The 25958-nt window shown below is 45.1% G+C and overlaps 1 protein-coding gene across 1 annotated transcript in view; it reads right to left on the bottom strand.

The window, feature by feature from the left end:
- Positions 1-25958, bottom strand: part of PLCXD3 (phosphatidylinositol specific phospholipase C X domain containing 3) — a 137605-nt gene that overhangs the window by 25236 nt on the left and 86411 nt on the right. Inside the window, exon 2 of the mRNA XM_038744040.1 lies at positions 16160-16868. Within this exon, the coding sequence (XP_038599968.1) occupies positions 16160-16868 (709 nt within the window). The remainder of the gene's footprint in view (positions 1-16159; positions 16869-25958) is intronic.

Here is a 25958-nt window from a genome sequence, read left to right on the forward strand (position 1 = left end):
ATGGGCAAATCGGGCAATATTGCAGCTGGCCATGCTTTGCATGCTGAGGCACTCTAGGGCACATGGGAAACCAGATTTTTGTACAAATTTTGATGAAGTTTGTATCGCTGTCTCGGCAGTATTCATTTTGGTTTTTTTCTCGTTTCTCCTAATCATTTCCCCACAAGCTAGTGCAAGAGGATCCCGATACTAAGATAATTTTGGCCGGAAAAACAGCGTGGCTCAGTGGAAAGAGCACGGGTTTGGGAGCCAGAGGTCATGGGTTCTAATCCCGACCCTGCCGCTTGTCAGCTGTGTGACTTTGGGCAAGTCACTTCACTTCTCTGTGCCTCAGTTACCTCATCTGTAAAATGGGGATTAAGACTGTGAGCCCCATGTGGGACAACCTGATCATCTTGTACTTCCCAAGCGCTTAGTACAGTGCTCTGCACACAGTAAGCACTCAATAAATGATTGAATGAATGAATCGCCTTGTATCCCCCCAGCGCTTAGAACAGTGCTTTGCACATAGTAAGCACTTAACAAATGCCATTATTATTATTATTATTATTTCGCTGCTTGCTTTTCACCCTTTGGCTCATAGTCATCATTCACTAAATGAATAAAGCTAGCAAACTTTTCGAGAACAATAGCTATTCAATGTCCACATATGCAATCCTCAGGACTGTAAACTCCTTGTGAAAAGGGAGCATGTCTTCCTAATATTGTATTGTACTCTCCCAAATGCTTAGTACATTGCTCTGCACACAGTAAGTGCTCAATACTGTTGACCGATTGATTGATTCACACTTAGAAGTGTGAATCCCCTATCCTAAAAAAAGTTCTTTGACCCCATGACTCCCTCCAGTTACTGCCCCATCTCCCTCCGACCATTCCTCTCCAAACTCCTTGAGGAAATTGTCTGTAACTGTTGCCCCCAGTTCCCCCTCCTCGAATTCTCTCCTTGACCAATCTCTCTTCTCCAATCTGGTTTTCATCCCCTTCACTCTACAGAAACTGCTCCCTCAAAGGTCACCAAATGATGTCCTTGCCATCTCAACCACCTCTACTCCATCCTAGTCCTTCCCAACATCTCAGCTGCCTTCCATTCATTCATTCATTCATTCAACCATATTTATTGAGTGCTTACTGTGTGCAGAGCACTGTACTAAGCGCTTGGGAGTACAAGTTGGCAACATATAGATACAGTCCCTACCCAACAACAGGTTCACAGTCTAGAAGGGGGAGACAAACAACAAAACAAAACAAGTACCACCCCCTTCTCCTGGAAACGTTATCTAACATTAGCTTCACCGATACCGTCCTCTCCTGGTTCTCCTCCTATCTCTCTGGCTGCTCATTCTCGGTTTCTTTCATTGGCTCCTCCTCTGCCTCCCAACCCCTAACTGTGGGACTCCTTCAAGCCTCGGTTCTGTGCCCCCTTCTATTCTCCATCTATCCCCACTCCCTTGGAGAACTCACTCGCTCTTAATAAATACAACTAATTGATTGATTGAATTGGGAGACTGGGAATTGGAACCTAGGTCTTCTGATTCCCAGGCCCATACTCTTTCTATGAGGCCATGATGATGCTTCTTGTTTCTTGAACTGGTCAGCATATCGCTGACACAGTAGACACACATGAAGAAAGCCAGACACACATATGCATGCACACACACACACATACACACACACATTCATTCATTCATTCAATCGTAGTTATTGAGCACTTACTGTGTGCAGAGCACTGTACTAAGCGCTTGGGAAGTACAAGTTGGCAACATATAGAGACAGTCCCTACCCGACAGCGGGCTCATAGTTTAGAAGGGGGACACAAACAGCAAAACAAAACATATAAACCAAATTCATTCATTCATTCATTCATTCAATCGTATTTATTGAGTGCTTACTGTGTGCACAGAACTGTCCTAAACACTTGGAAAGTACAATAAAATAAATAGAATATGTACAAGTAAAATAGAGTAGTAAATATGTACAAACATATATACATATACATATATACATTCATTCAATCGTATTTATTGAGCGCTTACTGTGTGCAGAGCACTGTACTAAGCACTTGGGAAGTACAAGTTCACACACACACACACACACACACACACACACAAAAACATCCTAGCATCCCTAGCTAGGGTTTCCTTAGGAATTCTCTCCCATCACGTAGCAAAAATACATTGGAACTAATATGCAGAGATGCCTACTATTTAGCTCACCTTCTGGCTCCTAGATATTGGATGCATCACCTCCTCCAGGAGGCCTTCCCTGGCTAAGCCCCCCTTTTCCTCTGCTCCCCCTCCCCTCCCCATTGACCCAACTCACTTTCTTTACTCTACCCCCCCACCCTATGGCATGTGTATATGTATGTACACATTTATAATCATAATTCTATTTATTTTTATTAATGATGCTTATATAGCTATAATTCTATTTATTTATAATGATGCTACTGATGCCTGTTTACTTGTTTTGCTGTCTGTCTCCCCCTTCTAGACTGTGAGCCTGTTGTGGGCAGGGATCGTCTCTGTTGCTGAATTGTACTTCCCAAGCGCTTAGTACAGTGCTCTGCACACAGTAAGCACTCAATAAATACTATTAAATGAATGAATGACTCACACTTTATTCAGGGTAGCAAAGTGAGCACCTAAAAGGAATATGCCCCCACAAAAGCTTGCTTTACGCTCTATTGGGAAGGGCCCAGGAAATGTGTCTTCCAACTCTGCTGTATTGTACAGCAACACTCTGTTGCTGTAATGTACTTTCTGTTGCTGTATTGTACTTTCACAAGTGCTTAGTACAGTGCTCTGTACATAGTAAGTGCTCAATAAATGTGACTGAAGGAAATACGTTTGAATGAATATTGTACTCTCCCAAAAGCTTAGTACAGCATTATGCATACGGTAGTGCTCAATAAATAGCATTAATTGAGTGATTAGAGGAAGGCCCAAGAGAAGGTATAGGAGAATGCCAGTGGGATTCTGGAATTGTAAAATCTTCACGGGATCATTTACTTTATGCTCCTTTTTCTCTCTAAAGTGCTCTGCACAGTGCTGTGCCTACTGCTGATGATGATGGTGGTACTTATTAAGCATTTACTATGAGCCAAGCACTGTACTAAAAGCTGAGGTAAATCCAAGGTAATCAGGTCACACACAGTCCCCTCCCACAGGGAGCTCACAGCCCAAGTAGGAGGCAGAACAAGCATTGAACTCTCACTCTACACATGAGGAAAATTAGACACCAAGAAGTTACATGACTTGCCCAAAGTCCCACAGCAGGCAAATGGCAGAATGGGGATTTACTCAGAGCACTTTACAGGGGCATCTACTGTGTGCAAACCACTGTACTGGGTGCTTCGTAGAGTAGGCCAGAAGACAAGCACATGATCTCTGCCCTCAAGGATCTTACACTCTAATAGTAATAACAATGGTAGTTGTTAAGTGCTTACTTTTCTCCAGGCACTGTACTAAGCGCTGGGGTGGACACAAGCAAATCAGGTTGGACACAGTCCCTGTCCCACCTGGGGCTCACAGTTTCAATCTCCCTTTTAGAGATGTGGTAACTGAAGCACAGAGAAGCAAAGTGACTTGCCCAAGGTCACAGAGCAGACAAAAATAATAATAATCATAATAATGATGGCATTTGTTAAGCGCTTACTATGTGCAAAGCACTCTTCTATGCGCTGAGGTAGATACAAAGTAATCAGGGTGTCCCATGGAGGGCTCACAGACTTCATCCCCATTTTCCACATAAGGTAACTGAGGCCCAGAGAAGTTAAGTGAAAGTCATACAGCTGACAAGTGGCAGAAGTGGGATTAGATCCCATGACCTCTTACTCCCAAGCCCGGGCTCTTTCCACTAAGCCACACTGCTTCAAGCCCGGGCTCTATCTATTATGCCATGCTACTTTCTCAGAGATCACAGACAAGGACTGGGTCTTTTGTAGGTGACGGAAAGCCAATCTGATTTTTCTCAGACAGAATCTTGGTTCCCGTGGCAACAAATATTTACACCTCGGCTTGAGTTAAAAGCATATTTCTGAATGGATCCTATAGGCCAGGACTCCCTCACCAGTCTCTCCGACAACCCCACTGCCAGCAGTCTGGTCGCCAAGTATTCAACCGCAGCTGTATTTCCCACATTCATTCATTCAATTGTATTTACTGAGCACTCACTGTGGGCAAAGCACTGTACTAAGGGCTTGGGAGAGTACAATAATAATGACAGACAGACACATTCCTGCCCACAATGAGCTCACACCTGGCTGCACTGCTGCATCCCTGGAAATGGATACTATGGTTTTGGGAAACAACTTAATTAAATGTATACTTTAATAAAATAGATCTGGGGTAGGTGGAAAAATAAATGAGTTTCACCCGTTACCCAAAGATAGTAAAGAACAAATCTGACATTCTGAATATCAGTGCCCTAATAATAATGATAACAATAATAATGGCATTTATTAACTGCTTACTATGTGCAAACCACCGTTCTAAGCACTGGGGAGGTTACAAGGTGATCACATCCCACGGGGGCTCACAGTCTTAATCCCCATTTTACAAATGAGATCACTGAGGCACAGAGAAGTGCAGTGACTTGCCCAAAGTCACACAGCTGACAATTGGCAGAGTTGGGTTTGAACCCATGACCTCTGACTCCAAAGTCCTGTGCTCGTTCCACTGAGCCATGCTGCTTCTCAAGCAAATCACTGGCAAATCGAATTTTTATTTTGAGATCCTCTGCCTAATTTTGTCTTCATCATCAGTATTTCTTGAGCGCCTAATGGGTGTTGACTGTACAGAGAGCACTATACTGATCACTTAAGTGCAGAGCAGATATCTACTATGTGAAGAGAACTGAACTGTGTGCCAATTATACAGAGAGAACTGCATTGAGCATCTGTGTGCAGAGCACTGTCCCAGTTGTCTGCTGTGGGCAAAGCACTATACTCAGTGCTTATTATAAACAGAGCACCAACTGAGCATTGTATTTGGTATGCTGGCATTTGCTATGTGCCAAGCACTGTTCTAGGCATTGGGGTAATTCCAAGTTAATCAGGTCTGACACAGTCTCTGTCCCACATAGTCCAAATAGGAAGGCAGGCAGATATCTGCGTGTAGAGCACCGAACTAAGTGCTTACAGTTTAGTGGCATTCTGGCTTTGGGAACTCTTTATAGATGTTATGTCAAGAATGAGCAGGTTTTTTTGAGGAGGTGTCATGTCCCACGAGTTCACAGACTCTAAGACACTTTGGTCACTATCAATCAATCAATCAATCGTATTTATTGAGCGCTTACTGTGTGCAGAGCACTGTACTAAGCGCTTGGGAAGCACAAGTTGGCAACATATAGAGACAGTCCCTACCCAACAGTGGGCTTACAGTCTAAAAGACTACACTACACTACTTCTCCAGGAGCTGGCTTGTATCTGCACTGTTGGCAAGGTTCTGACCTTCTCTTCTTCGCCGCTATCACTGCTGGAAAAAATAACCTTTTATTGCCCCCTCAAAAATAGTGGAGGACGGAGATTATGTGAGTAAACACATTTTTCAAGCCTTAATAATTTAAACTGAGAAATAGTGTGGGGATGAAGAATTGGCAGGATTTAGCGGTCGTCCCGATGTGAGGGTTAAAAGGTAGCAAAATGCTAAAGATGATACCAAGGTGGTGGGTTTCTGGGACAGGGAGGATAGCGGCATTATCAACAGAGAGGGGAAATTTAGATGGAAGAATGAGGCTGAGAAGATAAATTCAGGTTTTAGACATATTCAGTTTGGTCTGCTTTTCTCTCCCATTGGATCGTAAGTTCTTTGAAACCTTTTACTTCTATTATATGCTCCTAAGAACCCAGTTTAGTGCTCAGCCAATGTTGGGTATGAGTGTATATGGTAAGTGCTCATTAAACACTATGATGATAATGATGCAGTAAACCTTTCGTTATATATTCATACCTCCCTGGACCATTTAGGATATACAATAAAAATATTATTGAGATGTCCTTTCTATAAATCTTGGGGTTTTTTTTTTCCTTTCTGCCTGAGTGTTCATGTAAGTGATGGGTGAAGAGTTAGGCAGCAACCATCTTATGTAAGCCAACTTTATTCGAGTTAGGTGCTTGACAATTTTAAGATCTTGCTGCTTTGAATTCTCCAAGCACAAAGCACCTGTGTATATCCGAATGCTTTTCCGACCGCTGAAAACAGCTTTTGTTCCTCCTCTTTGGACTTTAAAAACCTTTTGGCGGCTTTTAGGTTAACCAAACTTTCTAAAATAGTTATCAGAGGGGCTGAGGAAATGCAGGAGAAATTCCAGATAATTTTCTAAGGGTTCAAGTGGCGAAAGATAGTTTTAGACTAAACATGTCAGGTCAAGTCAATTTTGACTTGCAGCCTCACTCTCAGAGTGCTCAAAGTGATCTGGGATGGAATAGCCCTTTGGGGAAAAGAGGTCCACAAATATGTTGGTTTAATTGGGTAAATCTAAATGGATCAAAGGCGATTTATGCCTTAGATCCACATGGTTTAGAAAGAGAAAGCCAAGTCTTTGGGACTGAAATGACCTTTCCTCCTAACCCAACAAGCACAGCACTTGTTTACATCTCCTTAGATTCTGTCTCCCATTTGATTATAAGCTACTGGAAGACAGGAATTTGTGTCTAACAACTGTATTGTACTCTCCCAATGTCCTCCCAATGACTTTCCCATCACTGTAGGCGGCACCTCCATCCTTCCTGTCTCACAATCCGTAACCTTGGCATTATACCCTACTCATCTCTCTCATTCAACCCACGCATTCGATCTATCACCAAATCCTGGCAGTTCAACCTTCACAACATAGCTAAAATCCACCTTTTTCTCTCCATCCAAACTGCTACCACACTAATCCAAGCACTTATCCTAACCTATCCTCTCTGATCCCTCCTGTCTCTCTCCACTTCAGTCTATACTTCACTCTGCTGCCCAGATTATCTTTCTACAGAAACATTCTGTGCATGTCACTCCCCTCCTCAAAAATCTCCAGTGGTTCCCTATCAACCTTCTTATAAAGCAAAAACTCCTCACTATTGGCTTCAAAGCTTTCCATCACCTTGCCCCCTCCTACCTCACCTCCCTTCTCTCCTTCTATGGCCCAGCCCGAACATTCCACTTCTCTGGTGCTTCTCAATGTGCCTCATTCTCACCTGTCCCGCTGTTAACACCTGGCCCAAATCCTACCAGTGGCCTGGAATGCCCTCCCTCCTCACATCCGCCAGCTCACTTTCCCCCTTCAAAGCCCTACTGAGAGCTCACCTCCTCCAAGAGGCCTTCCCAGACTAAGCCCCCCCTTTCCCTCTGCTCCTCCTCCCCTCTCCATCACCCCAACTCCCTCCCTCTGCTCTACCACCCCGTCTCCACCCCACAGCACTACATGTATATATGTACATATTTATTATTCCATTTATTTTATAATGATGTGCATATACCTATAATTTTATTTATTTATATTGATGCTATTAATGCCTGTTTACTTGTTTTGATGTCTGTCTCCTCCCTCTAGACTGTTCTTGGGTACCCATTTCTTGGGTAGGGATTGTCTCTATTTGTTGCTGAATTGTACTTTCCAAGCACTTACTACAGTTCTCTGCATGTAGTAAGTGCTCAATAAATATGATTGAATGAATGAACGAATGAATGAATGAGTGAATATGCCTCCTTGATTACTGCATCAGCTTCCTTGCTGACTTCCCTGTCTCCTGTCTCTCCCCACTTTAGTCCATACTTCACTCGGCTGCCTGAATCATTTTTTCTACAAAGCCACTCAGTCCTTGTTTCCCCACTCCTCAAGAACCTCCAGTAGTTGCCCCTCCACCTCGGCATCCAACAGAAACTCCTTATCATTGGCTTTAAAGTACTCATTTACCTTACCCCTCCTATCTTCCCTCTCTGCTCTTCTACTACAACCCAGGCCACCAACTTTGATCTTCTAATGCCAACCTGATCTATCTCGTTACTGACCCCTCACTCACATCTTTCCTCTGTCCTGAAATAATGCCCACCCTCACATGAGACCTTTCTCAACAAAGCCCTCATTTCCTCTTCTCCCACTCTCTTCTGCGCCACCCTTGCACTTGGATTTCCTCCCTTAATTCTCCCCTCCCTCAGCTCCATGGCACTTATGTACATATCTGTAACATTTATTTATATTAATCTCCATCTCCTCTTCTAGACTGTAAGCTCATTGAGGACAAGGAATGTGCCTTGTCTTGTCTGATGCCTTCGAGTCGACTCCAACCCTTAGTGATGCCATGGACACATCACTCCCAGAATACCCCAACTCCATCAGACATCATTCTGATAGTGGATCCGTAGAGTTTTCCTGGTAGAAATACGGAAGCGGTTTAACACTGCCTCTTTCCGCACAGTAAACTTGAGTCTCCACCCTCAACTCTCTCCCCGATGCTGCTGCCCAGCACAGGTGAGTTTTGACTCGTAGCAGATTGCCTTCCACTCGCTAACCACTGCCCAAGCTAGGAATGGATGGACAGGCCTCTGCTTGACTCTCCCTCCTGTAGCTGAGACTGGTACCCTCTCTTGACCCCACCTCACCTTCTAGTTATCGTCCCATATCCCTCCTACCATTCCTTTCCAAACTCCTTGAACGAGTTGTCTACACGCGCTGCCTAGAATTCCTCAACAACAACTCTCTCCTCGACCCCCTCCAGTCTGGCTTCCGCCCCCTTCATTCCACGGAAACTGCGCTCTCAAAGGTCACCAATGACCTCCTGCTTGCCAAATCCAACGGCTCATACTCTGTCCTAGTACTGAGATAGCTACAACCTAAGCAGGTTAGACACAGTCCCTGACCCAAACAGGGCTCACCATCTTAATCCCCATTTTACAGATGAGGTAACTGAGGCCCAGAAAAGTTAAGTGACTTGTCTAAGGTCACACAGCAGACAAGTGGCAGAGCCAAGATCAGAACCCAGGACGGCTAAAAATAAAGGAGAAAATATTGAAGACCCATAATAGAAGGAGCACTGTACTGGGTGGCAACTTCCCCAAATAAGAGGCCTTCCTTGATTAAACCCACCTCTCCCTGGCCCCCTCTCTCTTCTGCACCATCTATGCACTTGGATCTGTGCTCGTGGATCTGCCCCAACCTCAATACTAAAGCACTAATGTACACATTTATAAATTATATACCATAAATAATTTATTGGTATTGATGTCTGTCTCCCCCATCTAAGACTGTAAGCTCCTTGTGAGCAGGGAACATATCTACCCACTTCGGTGTATTTTATTCTCCCAAGTGCTTTGTGCAGTGCTCTGCACTTAGTATGTGCTTAGTAAATACCATTGACAATAACTGTGGAGAGCACCGTAATAGGGGCTGGGGAGCATTTGCTGAAAGTAGGGGATTCATCAGGTAGGAAACAAATACTGATGAGGACTACTATCATTATGATAATGGCATTGGGGTTTCTAAGGTAAATGGAAGGAAAACATTTTACACACACAAAGGCTGATGAGTAAGCATCTGAAACAAACTTCCTGGAGCTCTGTTGTTTGATTTTTCTCCCACTGCTGGTGTATTTTAAACTAGAGCTAAGTCATTTTGGTAACAGCTTTTCAGCCTAGAGCTCCGATTAACAGCAGTGATTGCAATGAGTTCATTGACTAATTATAATTTTTTTTTTTGGATATTGGATCTCCCGTGTATTTCCAAAGGACATTCTGTAATTCTCGCATCCGTCGGTGAAGTCACAGACCACTGTGTCACTACCCACACTCCACCCATGCCCAGTAACGAGACCAAGTCCCAGAAATAGCTCCCCAGATGATCTGGTGGGGAGATGCAGTGGGAAGACATTTTTAAAGCCAGCTGTGATTTCATACTTGGGGTGATTATGGCCGCCAAGCCATTGCCTTTAGCTATTTGTGTCCAATTATCATTAGCATTATAAACTAGTTCATTCGCAGCTGGCTGAATAGCACTCCAGGAATAGACCCATTTCCAGAACTTTTCTTTTCCCTCTCTGAAGAGCAGGGTCTTTCCAAAGTGGCTTCCATCTAAGGAAGGCTCTGGCTTCTATTAGGGGCACTTTGCCATCATCATCATCTTTATCATCTTCACTGTCAGTAGTACTTATTGGGCTCTGGTCGTGTGCAGTTCTCTGTCATAGGCACGTATTGTGTGCAAACTGCTGTATTGGAAGCCCATCTGGAGAACTGTACTGGACACCTGTTGTGTGCAGACTGCTAGGTCACGTACCGACTGCATGCAGAACACTGTACTGTGTGCCTACTATGCCCAGAGCACTGTACTGAATGCTTGCTGTTTGCAGGATGTCGGGATTGGACACTTGGGACCAGTGTTTAGATTAAAGCACAGCACATGGCTCACACCTTCCAAGAGCCTGCAGTTTAATAATAATAATAATAATGGCATTTATTAAGCACTTACTATGTGTAAAGCACTGTTCTAAGTGCTGGGGAGGATAAAAGGTGATCAGGTTATCCCACGTGGGGCTCACAATCTTAATCTCCATTTTCCAGATGAGAGAACTGAGACCCAAAGAAGTGAAGTGACTTGCCCAAAGTCACACAGCCGACAAGTGGCGGAGCTGGAATTTGAACCCATGACCTCTGACTCCAAAGCCCGGGCTCTTTCCACTGAGCCATGCTAGAGGAGAGGCAGGAAAATACCACTGAGGCTTAATGAGAAGCAGCATGGCCTAGTGGAGGAAGCACAGGCCTGGGAGTCAAAAGGCCCTGGGTTCTAATCCCAGCTCTGCCACAAGTCTGCTGTGTGACCTTGGATGAGTCACTTTACTTCTCTGGGCTTCAGTTACTTCATTTGTAAAATGGGGATTAAGAATGTGAGCCCCAGGTGGAACAGGGACTATGTCTAATCTGATTAACTTGTATCTACCCCCAGCACTTAGAAGAGTGCTTGGCACAGAGTAAACACTTAAAAAGTACCACAATTATTATTATTTCCATACTGATTAATACAAATTATTTTCAAGTAGAGGAAGCAGTGGGAAGATCCAGAGGCACAGATGGTAAAAGCCAAAGTAGAGAAAGACAAATCACTGAAAAAATATATGAAAAAATAAGTAGCGTATCTGAATCATTATTTAATAGTAAGTACAGCATTTATTGAACAACTTCTGAAGGCAATGCCCTAAAATAAATGCTTGGGAGTGACCTCGGTTCTAATTCTGGCTCTGCCGACAGTCTGCTGTGTGACCTTGGATAAGTCACTTAACTTCTCTGTGCCTCAGTTACTTCATCTGCAAAATGGGGATAAGGCCTGTGAGCCCCATGTGAGACATGGACTGTGTTCCACCTGATTAGCTTACATCTACCTCAGTGTTTAGTATAGTGCCTGGCACATAGTACGCACTTAACAAATACCATAAAAAAAAAACACATACAAAAACTGGAAGTGACACATTTCTAGCCCACAAGAAGCCTCTACTCTAATGGGGGAAAGAAGTGGAAGGATGCCATTCACCCCCTCTAGACTGTAAGCTCGTTATGGGCAGGGAATGTGTCTGTTACATTGCTATATTGTAATCTCCCAAGTGATTAGTACAGTGCTCTGCGCACACGCTACCCCAGCCACACAGCACTTATGTACATCTCTGTCTATAATTTATTTTCATACTTGTCTTCCTCCCAATTCTGCAAGCTGCTTGTGAGTAGGGATCGCTTACATCTACTCTTTTATTTTGGATTCTCCCAAGTGCTTAGTACAGTTCACCACACCCAGTAAGCGCTCAATAAATACCATTGATTGACTGACTGAGGACCTGGAAGCCAAAGGTCAGGTGTTACTGCATATTGGGTTGGTAAAGGCAGCCTGAACATCCTTCATAATCCCGAACTGTAACACTCTTCCAGTTACCTTTGGAAAAAAATAAAATGAGGACCAAGAAGATTGTCCCCTGAGAGGCCTTATCCCCAGTCAACTAGAAAACTTCACTCGAAGACAGCAGCCTAGCTCCAAACAATTCTTCCCTACATTCCCCTCTTAGATATTCCAAGAGGGCCAGGGATTTAAAGCTGCTGCCGCCCGCTCTTTGTGTCCCCACACTGGACAGGCAGCCATGCTGGAACAGGGACTGTCTCTCTTCCTTCTCCTCTTCCTCCCCTCCCGCCTTCCACCACATCAGGAAAGAGAAAAAATGCACACAACAGGTGGCTTCTGCAAAACCTTGGGAAAACTGGTGGCTACTGGAGTGATCGCTGTGGCTACAGCTGTGTGCTGAACTCCGAACCACGGGGAGCCTGAAATTCTGCTCCTCTAGCCACAGCACCCTACTGACTTTTTATTTTGTGTACTTCTGTGCTTTTTGCCATTTTAATGTTTTAGTGTTTCATCACATCTGATGTGTCTGTCTCCAGCGCCCTCGCCTCCACTTACATTCTTAGATTGTGAGCCCCCGTCTAATTCCCAGCCATGTATTCTCTCCCAGCATGGTTAGTACGGTACGGTACAGTAAGTGCTCAATAAATACTATTACTACCGCATCATCTCAGTGCTCAGCACAGCGGAAACACTCAACCAAAGCCTGAAATAATCATGATAATTTCAGAGCCGCAATGGGAACCTGATTCCAAAGGGCACTGCTTCTAGTGGAGACGAGGAGAGAGAGGCAGGATAGACTGAGCCCCACACTCCTGACCTGGCATAGTAGACAGAGCCCAGGCCTGAGAGTCAGAAGTTCATGGGTTCTAATCCCAGCTCTGCCACTTGTCTGCTGTGTGACCTAGGGCAAGTTGCTTCACTTCTCTGTGCCTGTTACCTCATCTGTAAAATGGGGATTGAGGCTGTGAGCCCCATTTGGGACAGGGACTGTGGCCAACCCAATTTGCTTGTATCTGCTCCAGCACTTAGTACAGTGCTTGGCACATAGTAAGCACTTAATAAATGCCATTATTATAATAATAATAATAATTATAATTATTATCATTATTATTATTATTATTATAGGAAGGTCTTAACAAATACGGCATAGCTCAGTGGAAAGAGCATGGGCTTAGGGGTCAGAGGTAGCGAGTTCTAATCCCAGCTCTGCCACCTATTAGCTATGTGACTTTGGGAAGTCCCCTAACTTCTCTGTGCCTCAGTTCCCTCTTCTGTAACATGGGGGTTAAGACTGTGAGCCCCACATGGGACAACCTGATTACCTTGTATCTAACTCAGTGCTTCGAACAGTGCTTGGCACATAGTAAGCGCTTAACAAACACCATTATTATTATTATTATTATTATTATTATTGATTACACAGCCTCATCATCTGTCAAAATCTGGCAAATCTAGCAACTGAGCCAACTGCCTCCCCTTCGGGGGAACATGTTCCATATTGACCCCTCTTTGTTGGAGGGAGTTAGAGGCTTCGGAGCTAAGATTGACATTTAAAAATTAAACTAAAAACAGGTCTTAACAAGAAGAAAATCTGGGGGTGTAAGTGTTGCTAAGTAGGAGACCAGCAGATCGAATCACAGTATCTGAACCAAAATCCAAGCTGGAGTCCATTTCCCTGAGGGATATTTCACTATGAGAAATGGTGTTTTCTAAATGCTCTTGTTCGAAGTTTTGCTAACCCAAATAGGAAAATTCAGTGACAAAGGCTGAAGAGATGAGTCATAAAGTGATTCAGTTCCTTACCACTGCTTGGAACAGTGATTTCTTTGTGAATGGGATGCGGGGTGGCCTAGCGGAAAAAATACAGGCCTGAGAGACAGGAGGCCTGTGTTCTAATCCCAGCTCCACTACTTGGCTTCTGTATGACCTTGGGCAAGTCGCTTCCCTGTTCTATGCCTCAGTTTCCCCATCTGTGAAATAGGGACTGCTCTCCCTCAGACTGTTAGCCTTATGTGGGACAGGGACTGTGTCTGATCAGACTGTAGTATGTTGAGCTCAGCGTTTGGTACACAGTAAATGTTTAACAAATATCACAATTATTATCTCTTTGAAGGACAAAGTATACCCTTTGCATTATGCTTCCACACTAAATTGGTCTGCTCTCCCAGAGAGCACTCAAATATTTTTTTAATGGTATTTGTTAAATGCTTACTATGTGTCAAGCACCATACTAAGTGCTTGGGTAGACACAAGCTAATCAGGTTGCACACAGTCCCTGTCCCATATGGGGTTCACGGTCTTAAAACACATTTTCCAGATGAGGTAACTGAGGTACAGAGAAGTGAAGTGACTTGTCCAAGGCCACACAGCAGACAAGTGGCGGATGGGGATTAGAACTCAGGTCCTCCTGACTCCCAAGCCCAGGCTCTATCCATTAGGCAACACATTTCCCCTCGTGCACAACACAGAGACCTGCTTATCAGGTCCAGCAGATGTGATGGTCTATCCACATGCTACAGATCTCTCCCTGGACAACTCAAAACCTCAGGTTTTCCTTCTTCGATAATAATGGTAATAATAATAAAAACGATAAAATAGTCATAATAATAGTAGTCATAATAAATATTAATAGCCATAGTTGGGTTATTTGCTCATCATTTACTATGTTCCAAGCACTGTGTTAAGCGCTGAGGCAAATATGTTGCAATTAGATCAGACCCAGTTCCTGCCCCGGATGGGGCTCACCATCTAAGGGGAGTTAGAACTGGTCTATAATTCCCCAATTTCACAGATGAGGAACAGAAGCCCAGTGTTAGGTGTCTTGTACAAGGCCACACAGCTGGCAAGGGGCAGAACTAGGATTAAAACCCAGGTCTCCCAAATCCCAGGCCTGCGGTCTATCCACTGGACCAATCTGATTGTCCATGATCCTCCCCAGATGTCCCATCCCCTGCAAGCTCTGCCTAGTGGCCTGGAGTTTGCTGAGGACTTGGGTGGAAAATTCACCCAACCCACTTAATAGCAGTGACCCCTCTCTGATCTCATCAAACCTTTCAAGATTAACACCACGGGGACAACTGTCCAAATGAGTTGAATGAAACAGACTACTTGGGAAGGTTCATTCAATCCTCTCTCTCTCCAGGGGTCAGCCTCATTGTTTCTTACAAATTAATTATTTCTATTTATGTCTATCTCCCCCTCTAGACTGTAAACTCACTGTGGGCAGAAAATGTATTGTCCTCTCCCATGTGCATAGAAATAATAATAATAATTATTATTATGGTATTTGTTAAGTGCTTACTATGTGCCAAACACTATTCTAGGCGCTGGGGTAGATATAAGGTAATCAGGTTGTCCCACGTGGGGCTCACAGTCTTAACCCCCGTTTTACAGATGAGGTAACTGAGGCACAGAGAAGTTAAGTGGCTTGCCCAAGGTCACACAGCAGACAAGAGGCGGACCCAGTGCTCTGTACACGGTAAGCACTTAATAAATACCTTGATTGATTGAAAGGGAAACTACGGTAACTATCTGGAAGGGACACCCTCTCCCACCGTCAATCAATGGGATTTTTTGAGTGTACACTGTGTGCAGAGCACTGTACTAAGCGCTTGGGGGTGCCATGTTAATCACCAGTTCTGAGGAACTGAATTTATGGTCTCGATTGATATGCTAGCAGGCCTCCACCCAGATGTTCAAAGAGAAGTAACGTGGCCCAGTGGAGAGAGCATGAGCCTGGGAGTCGGAAGGATCTGGGTTCTAATCCCAGCTCTACCACTTGTCTTCTGTGTGACCTTGGGCAAGTCACTTCACTTGCCTCAGTTACTTCATCTGTGCAATGGGGATTATAGTACTGGATAGACACACAGGGGATGTGGACTGTGTCCAGGATATCAGGTTGGATCCAGTCCCTGCCCCTCATTCATTTATTCAATTGTATTTATTAAGCACTTATTGTGTGCAGAGCACTGCACTAAGCGCTTGGGAAAGTACAATACAACAATACACAGTGATAATTCCCTGCCAGGGCTCACAGTCCTAATCCCCATTTTACAGACGAGGTAACTGAGGCACAGAAAAATGAAGCTACTTGCCCACGGTCTCAGCAGGAGGCAAGCGGCAGAGACAGGATTAGAACCCAGGTCTTTCTGACTGCCAGGCCTGTGCTCTTTCCACTAGGCTGCAGTGCTTCCCAAGGTCCTTGCTCTCCAAAACCCAATGAGATTCCTTGGCTCCGGCCCTTCCCAGTAGTTAAAGCCGAAAGGAACATCTCCGAGGGGCCAGTAGGCCTGAGCTGACCCCTTACCTTTCTGTGATGGTTTCTCTGAGCCCACTGGTGACCCCCTTGACCACAGTACTCGCTTTGGGAGTGAGCACCACCTGAGAAATAAAAAACGAGCCCTTCTTTCTTCTCTCGGTGATTGACGCTTGGAGAAACTGGATCAGCTTTTCTGGGTCGGTCGTGTTTGCCCAAGGCGCCGGCATCATCTGCCCGGGCCAGAGAAAGGGAACCTCCAAAGCCACAGGGCTGTGGTAGAAGACTAGGACTTGGTAATCCTTCTCCCACAGGTACTTTAGACTGACTTCTTGGGCAAAAATAGCTGGGCACATTTTGTTCCCAAATGTGTCTTTCAGCATCTGGACCAGTTTTTCGTGGTGACATTTCTGCATCCCGTAGAAATGGTTGAAGTCCAAGAAGACCACCTCTTGGTGGTGATCGGTGAGGAACTCATTGATCTCCTCCAGGCCCTCCTTGACTTTGGCACTGAACAAGCCGTGGGCAAAATAGAGTTCGTTGTCCGGGTCCCGGGGCTTGGTGGAGATCCGGAGGTCGAAATACCGGATCCCGGCCCCCAGCTGGCCGGTAAAATTCATCGTTTGAGTAGCCAGCCACTTCCTCATGAGCTTTTTGGCTACCGTCCCGAACACGGAGACAAAATTCTGGACGGTCTCTGGCTGTTCCGGGCCAACGGGGGAGGCTTCGTCTATGTAGAAGCTGAACGAGTCATGAGATCCTAGAGAGATGACAAGGTACACTATGGTTATGAGCTGACAGCCCAAGGAACACCATTTCATCCTTTCCCTTTCCTGTTTTTTTAAAATATATTTGTTAATCATTTACTAGGTGCCAGGTTGGACACAGCCCCTGTCCCACATGGGGAGCACAGTGAAACTGGGGGAGGGAGCAGTCTCAAATCCCCAATTTAATTTACAAATGAGGAAACAGGCCCAGAGAGTTTGAGCCTTTAACAATCAATTAATGGTATTTATTGAATGTTTACTATGTGCAAATCACTGTACTAAACACTTAGGAGAGTACAGCGCAACAGAATTAGCAGACACAGTCCTTGCCCGTAATGAGTTTACAGTCTAGAGACTTTAGTCTCCCGAGCATTTAGAACAGTGGTATGTACATAGTATCACTGATTGCCTGATTAATTGATTGATTTTTTTTTTTATGGTATGTGTTAAGCACTTAACATGTGCCAGGCTCTGTATTAAGTACTGGGGTAGATGCAAGATCATTCATTCATTCAATTGCATTTATTGAGCGCTTACTGCATGCAGAGCACTGTACTAAGCGCTTGGGAAGTACAAGTCGGCAACATATAGAGACGGTCCCTACCCAACAACAGGCTCACAGTCTAGAAGGGGGAGACAGACAACAAAACAAAGCATGTAGACAGGTGTCAAAATAGTCAGAACAAATAGAATCAAAGCTATAGGCACTCTGCACTAAGCACTCGGGAGAGTACAATACAAGAAAGTTAGTAGACTGTTCCCTGCCCACAAGGAGCTTACAGTCTAGAGGGGAAGACAGACATGAATATAAATGAATAAATTATGGATATGTAACTAAGTGCTGTGGGGCAGAGGGTGGGGTGAATATCGAATGCTTAAAGAGTAGGGATCCACATGAATAGGTGATGCAGAAGGGAGAGGGAGTAGGGGAAAAGAGGGCTTGATCAGGGGAAGGCCTCTTGGATCAGGTTGGACTCGGTCCCTGTCCCACATTGGGCTCGTAGTCACAATCCCCATTTTACAGATGAGGTAACCGAGGCACAGAGAAGTGATGTGACTTGCCCAAGGTCACACAGCAAACAAGCGGCAGAGCCGGGATTAGAAACTGAGTCTTCTGACTCCCAGGCCCAGGTTCTTTCCACTAGACTACATTGTTTCCTCAAATAAAACCTTGTATTCAAGAACAAAATTGTTGCATTTGGCATCATGTGATTTTCTAGTAGCATTTTTCTCCCCTTACATTCATTCATTCAATAATAATAATAATGGTATTTGTTAAGCGCTTACTATGTGCAAAGCACTGTTCTAAGCGCTGGGGGGGGGATACAAGGTGATCAGGACAACCACGTTGTCCCACGTGGGGCTCACAGTCTTAATCCCCATTTTACAGATGAGGTAACTGAGGCCCAGAGAAGTGAAGTGACTTGCCCAAAGTCACACAGCTGACAAGTGGTGGAGCCGGGAATTAGAACCCATGACCTCTGACTCCCAAGCCCGGGCTCCTTCCATTTAGCCACGCTGTTTCTCTCATTCAATCATTCAGAACTCCCATCCTCCCTCCTCCACCTCACTTTATCACCGCATGGACAACACTACCACCATCTTCTTCTCTCCAGCACACAATATTGGCATTATCCCTGTCTCCTCTCTCTCTCTTGTTCAACCATCACATCCACCTTGTTGCCCAATCCTGTTGGTTCTTTCTCCATAATGTGTCCAGACTCCATTCCTTCCATTTCATCCAAGCAGTAACCATGCTGGGGCACTTATCACAACCTGCCTCGAATACTGTATCGACCTCTTCTCTGACCTCCCTTCCTCTCCCCTCTCCCCTATCTAGTTGGTACATCACTCTGCTGCCCAGATTATTTTTTCTGAAATGTTCTGTGCACATTTCTCTACTCCTCAAAATCCTCCAGTCATTGCCCAATCCTTTTTGATGATATTTGTTAAGTGCTTCCTATGTGCCAGGTACTATACTAAGCGCTGGGGTAGATACAAGATGATCAGGTTGGACACAGTCCCTGTCCCATATAGGGCTCACAGTCTTAATCTCCATTTTACAGATGAGGAAACTGAAGCCCAGAGAAGAGAAATGACTTGCCCAAGGTCACACAGCAGACAAGTGGCAGAGCTGGGATTAGAACCCGGGTCCTTCTGACTCCGAGCCTCGTGCCCTATCCATTAAGTCTCCTACTCTATCCTAATCCTCCTCGACCTCTCAGCTGCCTTCGACACTGTGGACCACCCCCTTCTCCTCAACACGCTATCCGACCTTGGCTTCACAGACTCCGTTCTCTCCTGGTTCTCCTCTTATCTCTCCGATCGTTCATTCTCAGTCTCTTTTGCAGGCTCCTCCTCCCCCTCCCATCCCCTTACTGTGGGGGTTCCCCAAGGTTCAGTGCTTGGTCCCCTTCTGTTCTCAATCTACACTCACTCCCTTGGTGACCTCATTCGCTCCCACGGCTTCAACTATCATCTCTACGCTGATGACACCCAGATCTACATCTCTGCCCCTGCTCTCTCTCCCTCTCTCCAGGCTCGCATCTCCTCCTGCCTTCAGGACATCTCCATCTGGGTGTCTGCCCGCCACCTAAAACTCAACATGTCTAAGACTGAACTCATTGTCTTCTCTCCCAAACCGTGCCCTCTCCCTGACTTTCCCATCTCTGTTGACGGCACTAACATCCTTCCCACCTCACAAGCCCGCAACCTTGGTGTCATCCTCGACTCCGCTCTCCCATTCACCCCTCACATCCAAGCCATCACCAAAACCTGCAGGTCTCAGCTCCGCAACATTGACAAGATCCGCCCTTTCCTCTCCGTCCAAACCACTACCCTGCTCTTTCAAGCTCTCATCCTATCCCGTCTGGACTACTGCATCAGCCTTCACTCTGATCTCCCATCCTCGTGTCTCTCCCCACTTCAATCCATACTTCATGCTGCTGCCTGGATTGTCTTTGTCCAGAAACGCTCTGGGCATGTTACTCCCCTCCTCAAAAATCTCCAGTGGCTACCAATCAACCTGTGCATCAGGCAGAAACTCCTCACCCTCGGCTTCAAGGCTGTCCATCACCTCGCCCCCTCCTACCTCACCTCCCTTCTCTCCTTCTACAGCCCACCCCACACCCTCCGCTCCTCTGCCGCTAATCTCCTCACCGTGACTCTTTCTCGCCTGTCCCGCCATCGACCCCTGGCCATGTCATCCCCCTGGCCTGGAATGCCCTCCCTCTGCCCATACGCCAAGCTCGCTCTCTTCCTCCCTTCAAGGCCCTACTGAGAGCTCACCTCCTCGAGGAGGCCTTCCCAGACTGAGCCCCTTCCTTCCTCTCCCCCTTTCCATCCCCCCATCTTACCTCCTTCCTTCCCCACAGCACCTGTGTATATGTATATATGTTTGTACATATTTATTACTCTATTTATTTATTTATCTTACTTGTACATATCTATTCTATTTATTTTATTTTGTCAGTATGTTTGGTTTTGTTCTCTGTCTCCCCCTTCTAGACTGTGAGCCCGCTGTTGAGTAGGGACTGTCTCTACGTGTTGCCGACTTGTACTTCCCAAGCGCTTAGTACAGTGCTCTGCACACAGTAAGTGCTCAATAAATACGATTGATTGATTGATTGATTAAGCCATCCTGCTTCTCTGCATCAAGCAGAAACTCCTGATCACTGACTTTTAAGCACACAATCATCTCTCTTCCCACTACTTCTCTTCTCTCTTACTACATCCCAGACTGCACGCTTTATTCCTCTCAAGACAACCCACTCACCCCATGCCTCATTTTCATCTCTTTCCCTGCCAACCTCTTGCTCACATCTTTCCTGTTACCTGGAATTGCCTCTCACTTCACATCCCACGGACCACTGCTCTCCCCATCTTCAAAGCCTGTATGAGATCACACCTCCTGGAATCCTTCCCAAATAATCTTGAATCTTCCCACCTTGAATTCTCCAACTGCTAGCTCTGCTCTTCTGCACCATCTAACCCCTCAAGTTACTACTCTATCTTATTTACGTTATTACTACCCCTTCCTATAATCTATTTAAGAGTCTCTCTCCCCACTAGATTGTAAACTTCTTGAGGGCAGGGATCATATCTTTTAATTATTTGGTACTCTCCTAAGCACTTAGTACAATGCTCTGCATATAGTAGGTAGTCAATAAATCAGGTGATGAAAATGAGACATGATGATGATGATACCCACCAGGCTGGCCAACTTGCTGCAGTGGTTTTCCAGCAGTCCACTGCTATGGTTCATTGTAAAGAGTGTACACTCCTTTTTAGACTGTAAGAGCATGGTGGGCAGAGAAGCAGCGTGGCTCAGTGGAAAGAGCCCGGGCTTTGGAGTCAGAGGTCATGGGTTCAAATCCAGCCTCTTCCAATTGTCAGTTGTGTGACTTTGGGCAAGTCACTTAACTTCTCTGTGCCTCAGTTCCCTCCTCTGTAAAATGGGGATTAAGACTGGGAGCCCCATGTTGGATAACCTGATCACCTTGTATCCCCCCCAGCGCTTAGAACAGTGCTTTGCACATAGTAAATGCTTAATACCAAAAAAGGGAACATGCCTACCAACTCTGTTGCATGACACTTTCCCAAGCACTTAGTACAGTGCTCTGCACATAGTAGGCGTTCATCGATCCATACATAGAATCCTCTAAACCATAAGCTCCTTGCGGGTAGTGATGTTGTTAACAATTCCACTGTACTGTGCTCTCCCTAGCACCCAGTACAGTGCTCTGCACATAGCATATGCTCAATAAATGCCATTGATTGATTGACAGATTAAGACCATATCTCACAACCAATTAACGTTATTATTAAATACCGGCTCTACGCAGAGCTCTGTACTAAGTACTTGGGTGTTGAAGTGTTGGGCACTGTACTAAACTCTTTCATGCATTCAATTGTATTTATTGAGAACTTACTGTGTGCAGAGCATTGCACTAAGCACTTGGGAGAGTACAATAGAACAATAAACAGACACATTCCCTGCCCACAATGAATGCTTAGGAAAATACAGTCCATTAGAGTTGTTAGGCATGATTCCTGTCCACAAGGATCTTACAGTCTACAAGGATACACTTATATGATAAATTGAAATAAATGTACATAAGATTGATATATATACCCAGTCTAAGTAATTGCATAAATAAGTATTGAGAGTGGGTGTAAATACATATAAAGCATAATTTGTTATACTTAATCAATCAATTTATTGAGTCCATACTGAGTACAGAGCACTGTACTAAGCACTTAGGAGAAAACAAGATAGTTACTAGGTATGATCCCTGCCTTCAAGGATATTATGTCTAGCAGGGGAAACAGATGCTAAAATACATTAGAGAAACTGAGAAGCAGCGTGGCTCAGTGGAAAGAGCCTGATCTTTTGAGTCAGAGGTCATGAGTTCAAATCCCGGTTCTGTCAATTGTCATTCATTCATTCATTCAATCATATTTATTGAGCACTTACTGTATGAAGAGCACTGTACTAAGCGCTTGGGAAGTACAAATCGGCAGCATATAGAGATGGTCCCTACCCAACAATGGGCTCACAGTCTAGAAGGGGGAAAGGCAATTGAAGATGGCAGTTAGGGTGGGAAGAAGGGAAAGGAACAAACATTATGATAAAGTGAGAAGGAATGGGGTCGGATACACAGGTGGAGGGGATGGATTTTGAGAGGAGACAGGAGATCCTGCCGGGAAAGATGGGAGCTTTGAAGAAGGGACAGGAGCAGAGAGGGACCGGAGAGGGGCAGAGGAGAGTTTACGGAGCTCACGCCTGATAGTGTCAACTGTCTCAAAAAAGTAGGTGGCCAGGTCGTTAGAGGCAAGGGATGGGGGAGACGGGTGCACAGAAAGTTTGAGGAGGGAGTTAAACATCTGGAACAACTGGCAAGGGCGATAGACATGGGTGTCAATAAGGATGGAGAAATGATTGCGCCAGGCAGAGGAGAGGGCAGAACAAAAGCATGAGAGGGTAAATTTGAAGTGAACAAAGTCAAACTGCTAGCTAGATTTCCACCAGCAGAGCTCCTTTTGTCCTGCACAAGAGTAAAGAACACAGATCGTGGAGGTGATCCTCTTCCTCCCTTCAAAGCCCTACTGAGAGCTCACCTCCTCCAGGAGGCCTTCCCAGACTGAGCCCCCTCCTTCCTCTCCCCCTTCTCCCTCTCCCCATCCCCCCACCTTACCCCCTTCCCCTCCCCACAGCACCTGTATATATGTACATATGTTTGTACATATTTATTACTCTATTTATTTTACTTGTACATATTTATTCTATTTATTTTATTTGGTTTAAATGTTTTGTTTTGTTGTCTGTCCCCCCCTTCTAGACTGTGAGCCCACTGTTGAGTAGGGACCATCTCTGTTGCAAACTTGTACTTCCCAAGCGCTTAATACAGTGCTCTGCACACAGTAAGTGCTCAATAAATACGATCGAGTGAATGAATGAATGAAAAGGTGATCCTGGGCTATCGGTTAGGGGAACGAGGAACGACGAAGGGATGGGGGAGTGAGTGAGTTCAGTTCAGTAGAAAGGGTGGAGTTGAGAGTGTCAATTTGGTCATCAAAGGAGGGTAGTTTGGTTATAGAGGCTGAATGGGGCATGATGAGGTGAGAAGATTGGACGGGATGCAAAGATCAGAGGTCCCAGTGGAGGAATGGCACATATCCTTCCCGGGCGCAGGACAGCTGGGGCTTCACTCCCACTGGAGGGAAAATGTGACCTCTAGGCAGATTTAGAAGAGGAAGATACAAGGCAGAGGTCAAAACCCTGACACGGAATCAGCCTGAAACTCTCCTGTCCACCCAATTCATGCCAAGGATCACCTTGGAGCCCACCTTCGCTGGGAATCTTCCCCGACCCCTCCTACCTCGGCCCTGGTACTGCCGGCTCTGCCACCCCAGGAGAGACCGTCTGCTGAAGAGAATTAGGATCACATTTCTCCAAATTCTTTCTCTTACACCAAATCCTCTGCTGCATACAGTCACTTGGTCTGGGCCCAAGCCATGGCCAGAAGAATCGCTTCACTTCTCTGTGCCTCAGTTACCTCATCTATCAAATGGGGATTGAGACTGTGAGCCCAGTTGTCAACTGTGTGACTTTGGGCAACTACTCTGTGCCTCAGTTACCTCATCTGTAAAACGGGGATTAAGACTGTGAGCCCCCCGTGGGACAACTTGATCACCTTGTAACCTCCCCAGTGCTTAGAACAGTGCTTTGCACATAGTAAGCACTTGATAAATGCCATTATTATTATTATTATTGTTCTCTGTGCCTCAGTTACCTCATCTGTAAAATGGTGATTAACACTGTGAGCCCCCCGTGGGACAACCTGATCACCTTGTAACCTCCCCAGGGCTTAGAACAGTGCTTTGCACATAGTAAGCGCTTGATAAATGCCATTATTATTATTATTCTCTGTGCCTCAGTTACCTCATCTGCAAAACAGGGATTAAGACTGTGAGCCCCCTGTGGGACAACCTGATCACCTTGTAACCTCCCCAGTGCTTAGAACAGTGCTTTGCACATAGTAAGTGCTTAATAAATGCCATCAAAAAAAATTACTACAAAACAGAACAGAATCTAAACTTAAGTAATATGGGGAGTGGAGAGTATTTAAAGTGCTGAGGTGGTGCTGAAGTGCTACTAAACTCATTCATTCAAACAGATTTATTGAGTACTTACTGTGTGCAGAATACTGTACTAAGCACTTGCGAGAGTACGGTACAACAGTAAGTAGTAACATTCCCTGCCCACAATGAACGTTTGGGAAAGTACCGTCCAATACAGTAGGTAGACATGATCCCTGTCCACAAGAAGCTTACAGTCTACAAGTCTACAGGTCTTTATTTTTGATTCTCAGCAATCTCCTCTTCCCCCCAGATGGCAGGGCTGGCACCAGTAGCATATAACAGGAGGCAGGCTCTCCAGTTAATTCTGGCTTCCTGCTACTTTCATTATAACATCGGACTCCCTAGCAAATAAGCTTCCACCCTGCTGCACTGGGAACCTGAAGAGGTGTGAATTAAAACACAGATGGATTTCAGCAGTGGCCTTGTGATTCTTTAGAGTACTTTGAAATGGGTTGAGAAAGCAATCCTATCTTCAGAGGTATCAGAAACTGGCCTATTGACCAGAGCCTCTAAAGATATAGAAAGTCAACTTTTAAATTTACTTTGGAAAATCGTTCCAGTGAGTGAATAGTCTGAAACAGAGATGATAAAGGCCCTCATTAAGGGAATATAAAGAAGGAACAGAAGAAATAGGGAGAGCTGGGAAAGAAAAGGGAAAAGAGAAAGGGAGAGAGAAGAGGAAAACCGATAAGACCTATAGACATTTGCTGAACAGCTCGTTGACTTAGCAAAAAGAAAATGTTTATCTTTCTGGGACTGATAATAATAGTAATAATAATAATGATGCTTTTCCAAACTGAAAAATCTGTCAAAAATAATCAATAGAATTCACCAGACACCTACTCTGGACAGAGCACTGTACTGAGCACTTGGGGGTATTGTACAGTGGAGATAGAAAACACGATCCTGGCCCTCGAGGAGTTTACAATCCGAGAGAGCAGTCGGAAGAGTCACTCTCTAGTCATCAAAAAGAGAAACTCAGTGAAAGGTGATATAGACTAGACTAGACTTATTTGAAAGGACTTTACAGTTAGGCAGATTAAGAAGCAGCATGGCTTAGTAGATAGACACGGAACTGGGAGTCAGAAGGACATGGGTTCTAATCTTGGCTCCACCACTTGTCTGCTGTGTGACCTTGGGCAAGTCACTTCACTTCTCTGTGCCTCAGTTACCTCACCTGTCAAATGGCGAATAAGACTGTGAGACCCATATGGAACACGGATTGCATCCAACTTGATTAGCCTGCATCTATTCCTGTGCTTATTACAGTGTCTGGCACATAGTAAGTTCTCAACCAATGCCATTACAAAAAAGGGGGCCAAAAGCAAGACTTTATGTGCCCATCCTGACAGTACTCTTGGTCCATACCTTCTCAAATAGTGGGATTTATCCACCTTTTAAAATACAGAAGAGTCTTGGATCTTTGCTGATTCTCAGAG

This window comes from Tachyglossus aculeatus, chromosome 3 (genome assembly GCF_015852505.1).
Source record: "Tachyglossus aculeatus isolate mTacAcu1 chromosome 3, mTacAcu1.pri, whole genome shotgun sequence".
In the NCBI taxonomy this organism is placed as follows: Eukaryota; Metazoa; Chordata; class Mammalia; order Monotremata; family Tachyglossidae; genus Tachyglossus; species Tachyglossus aculeatus.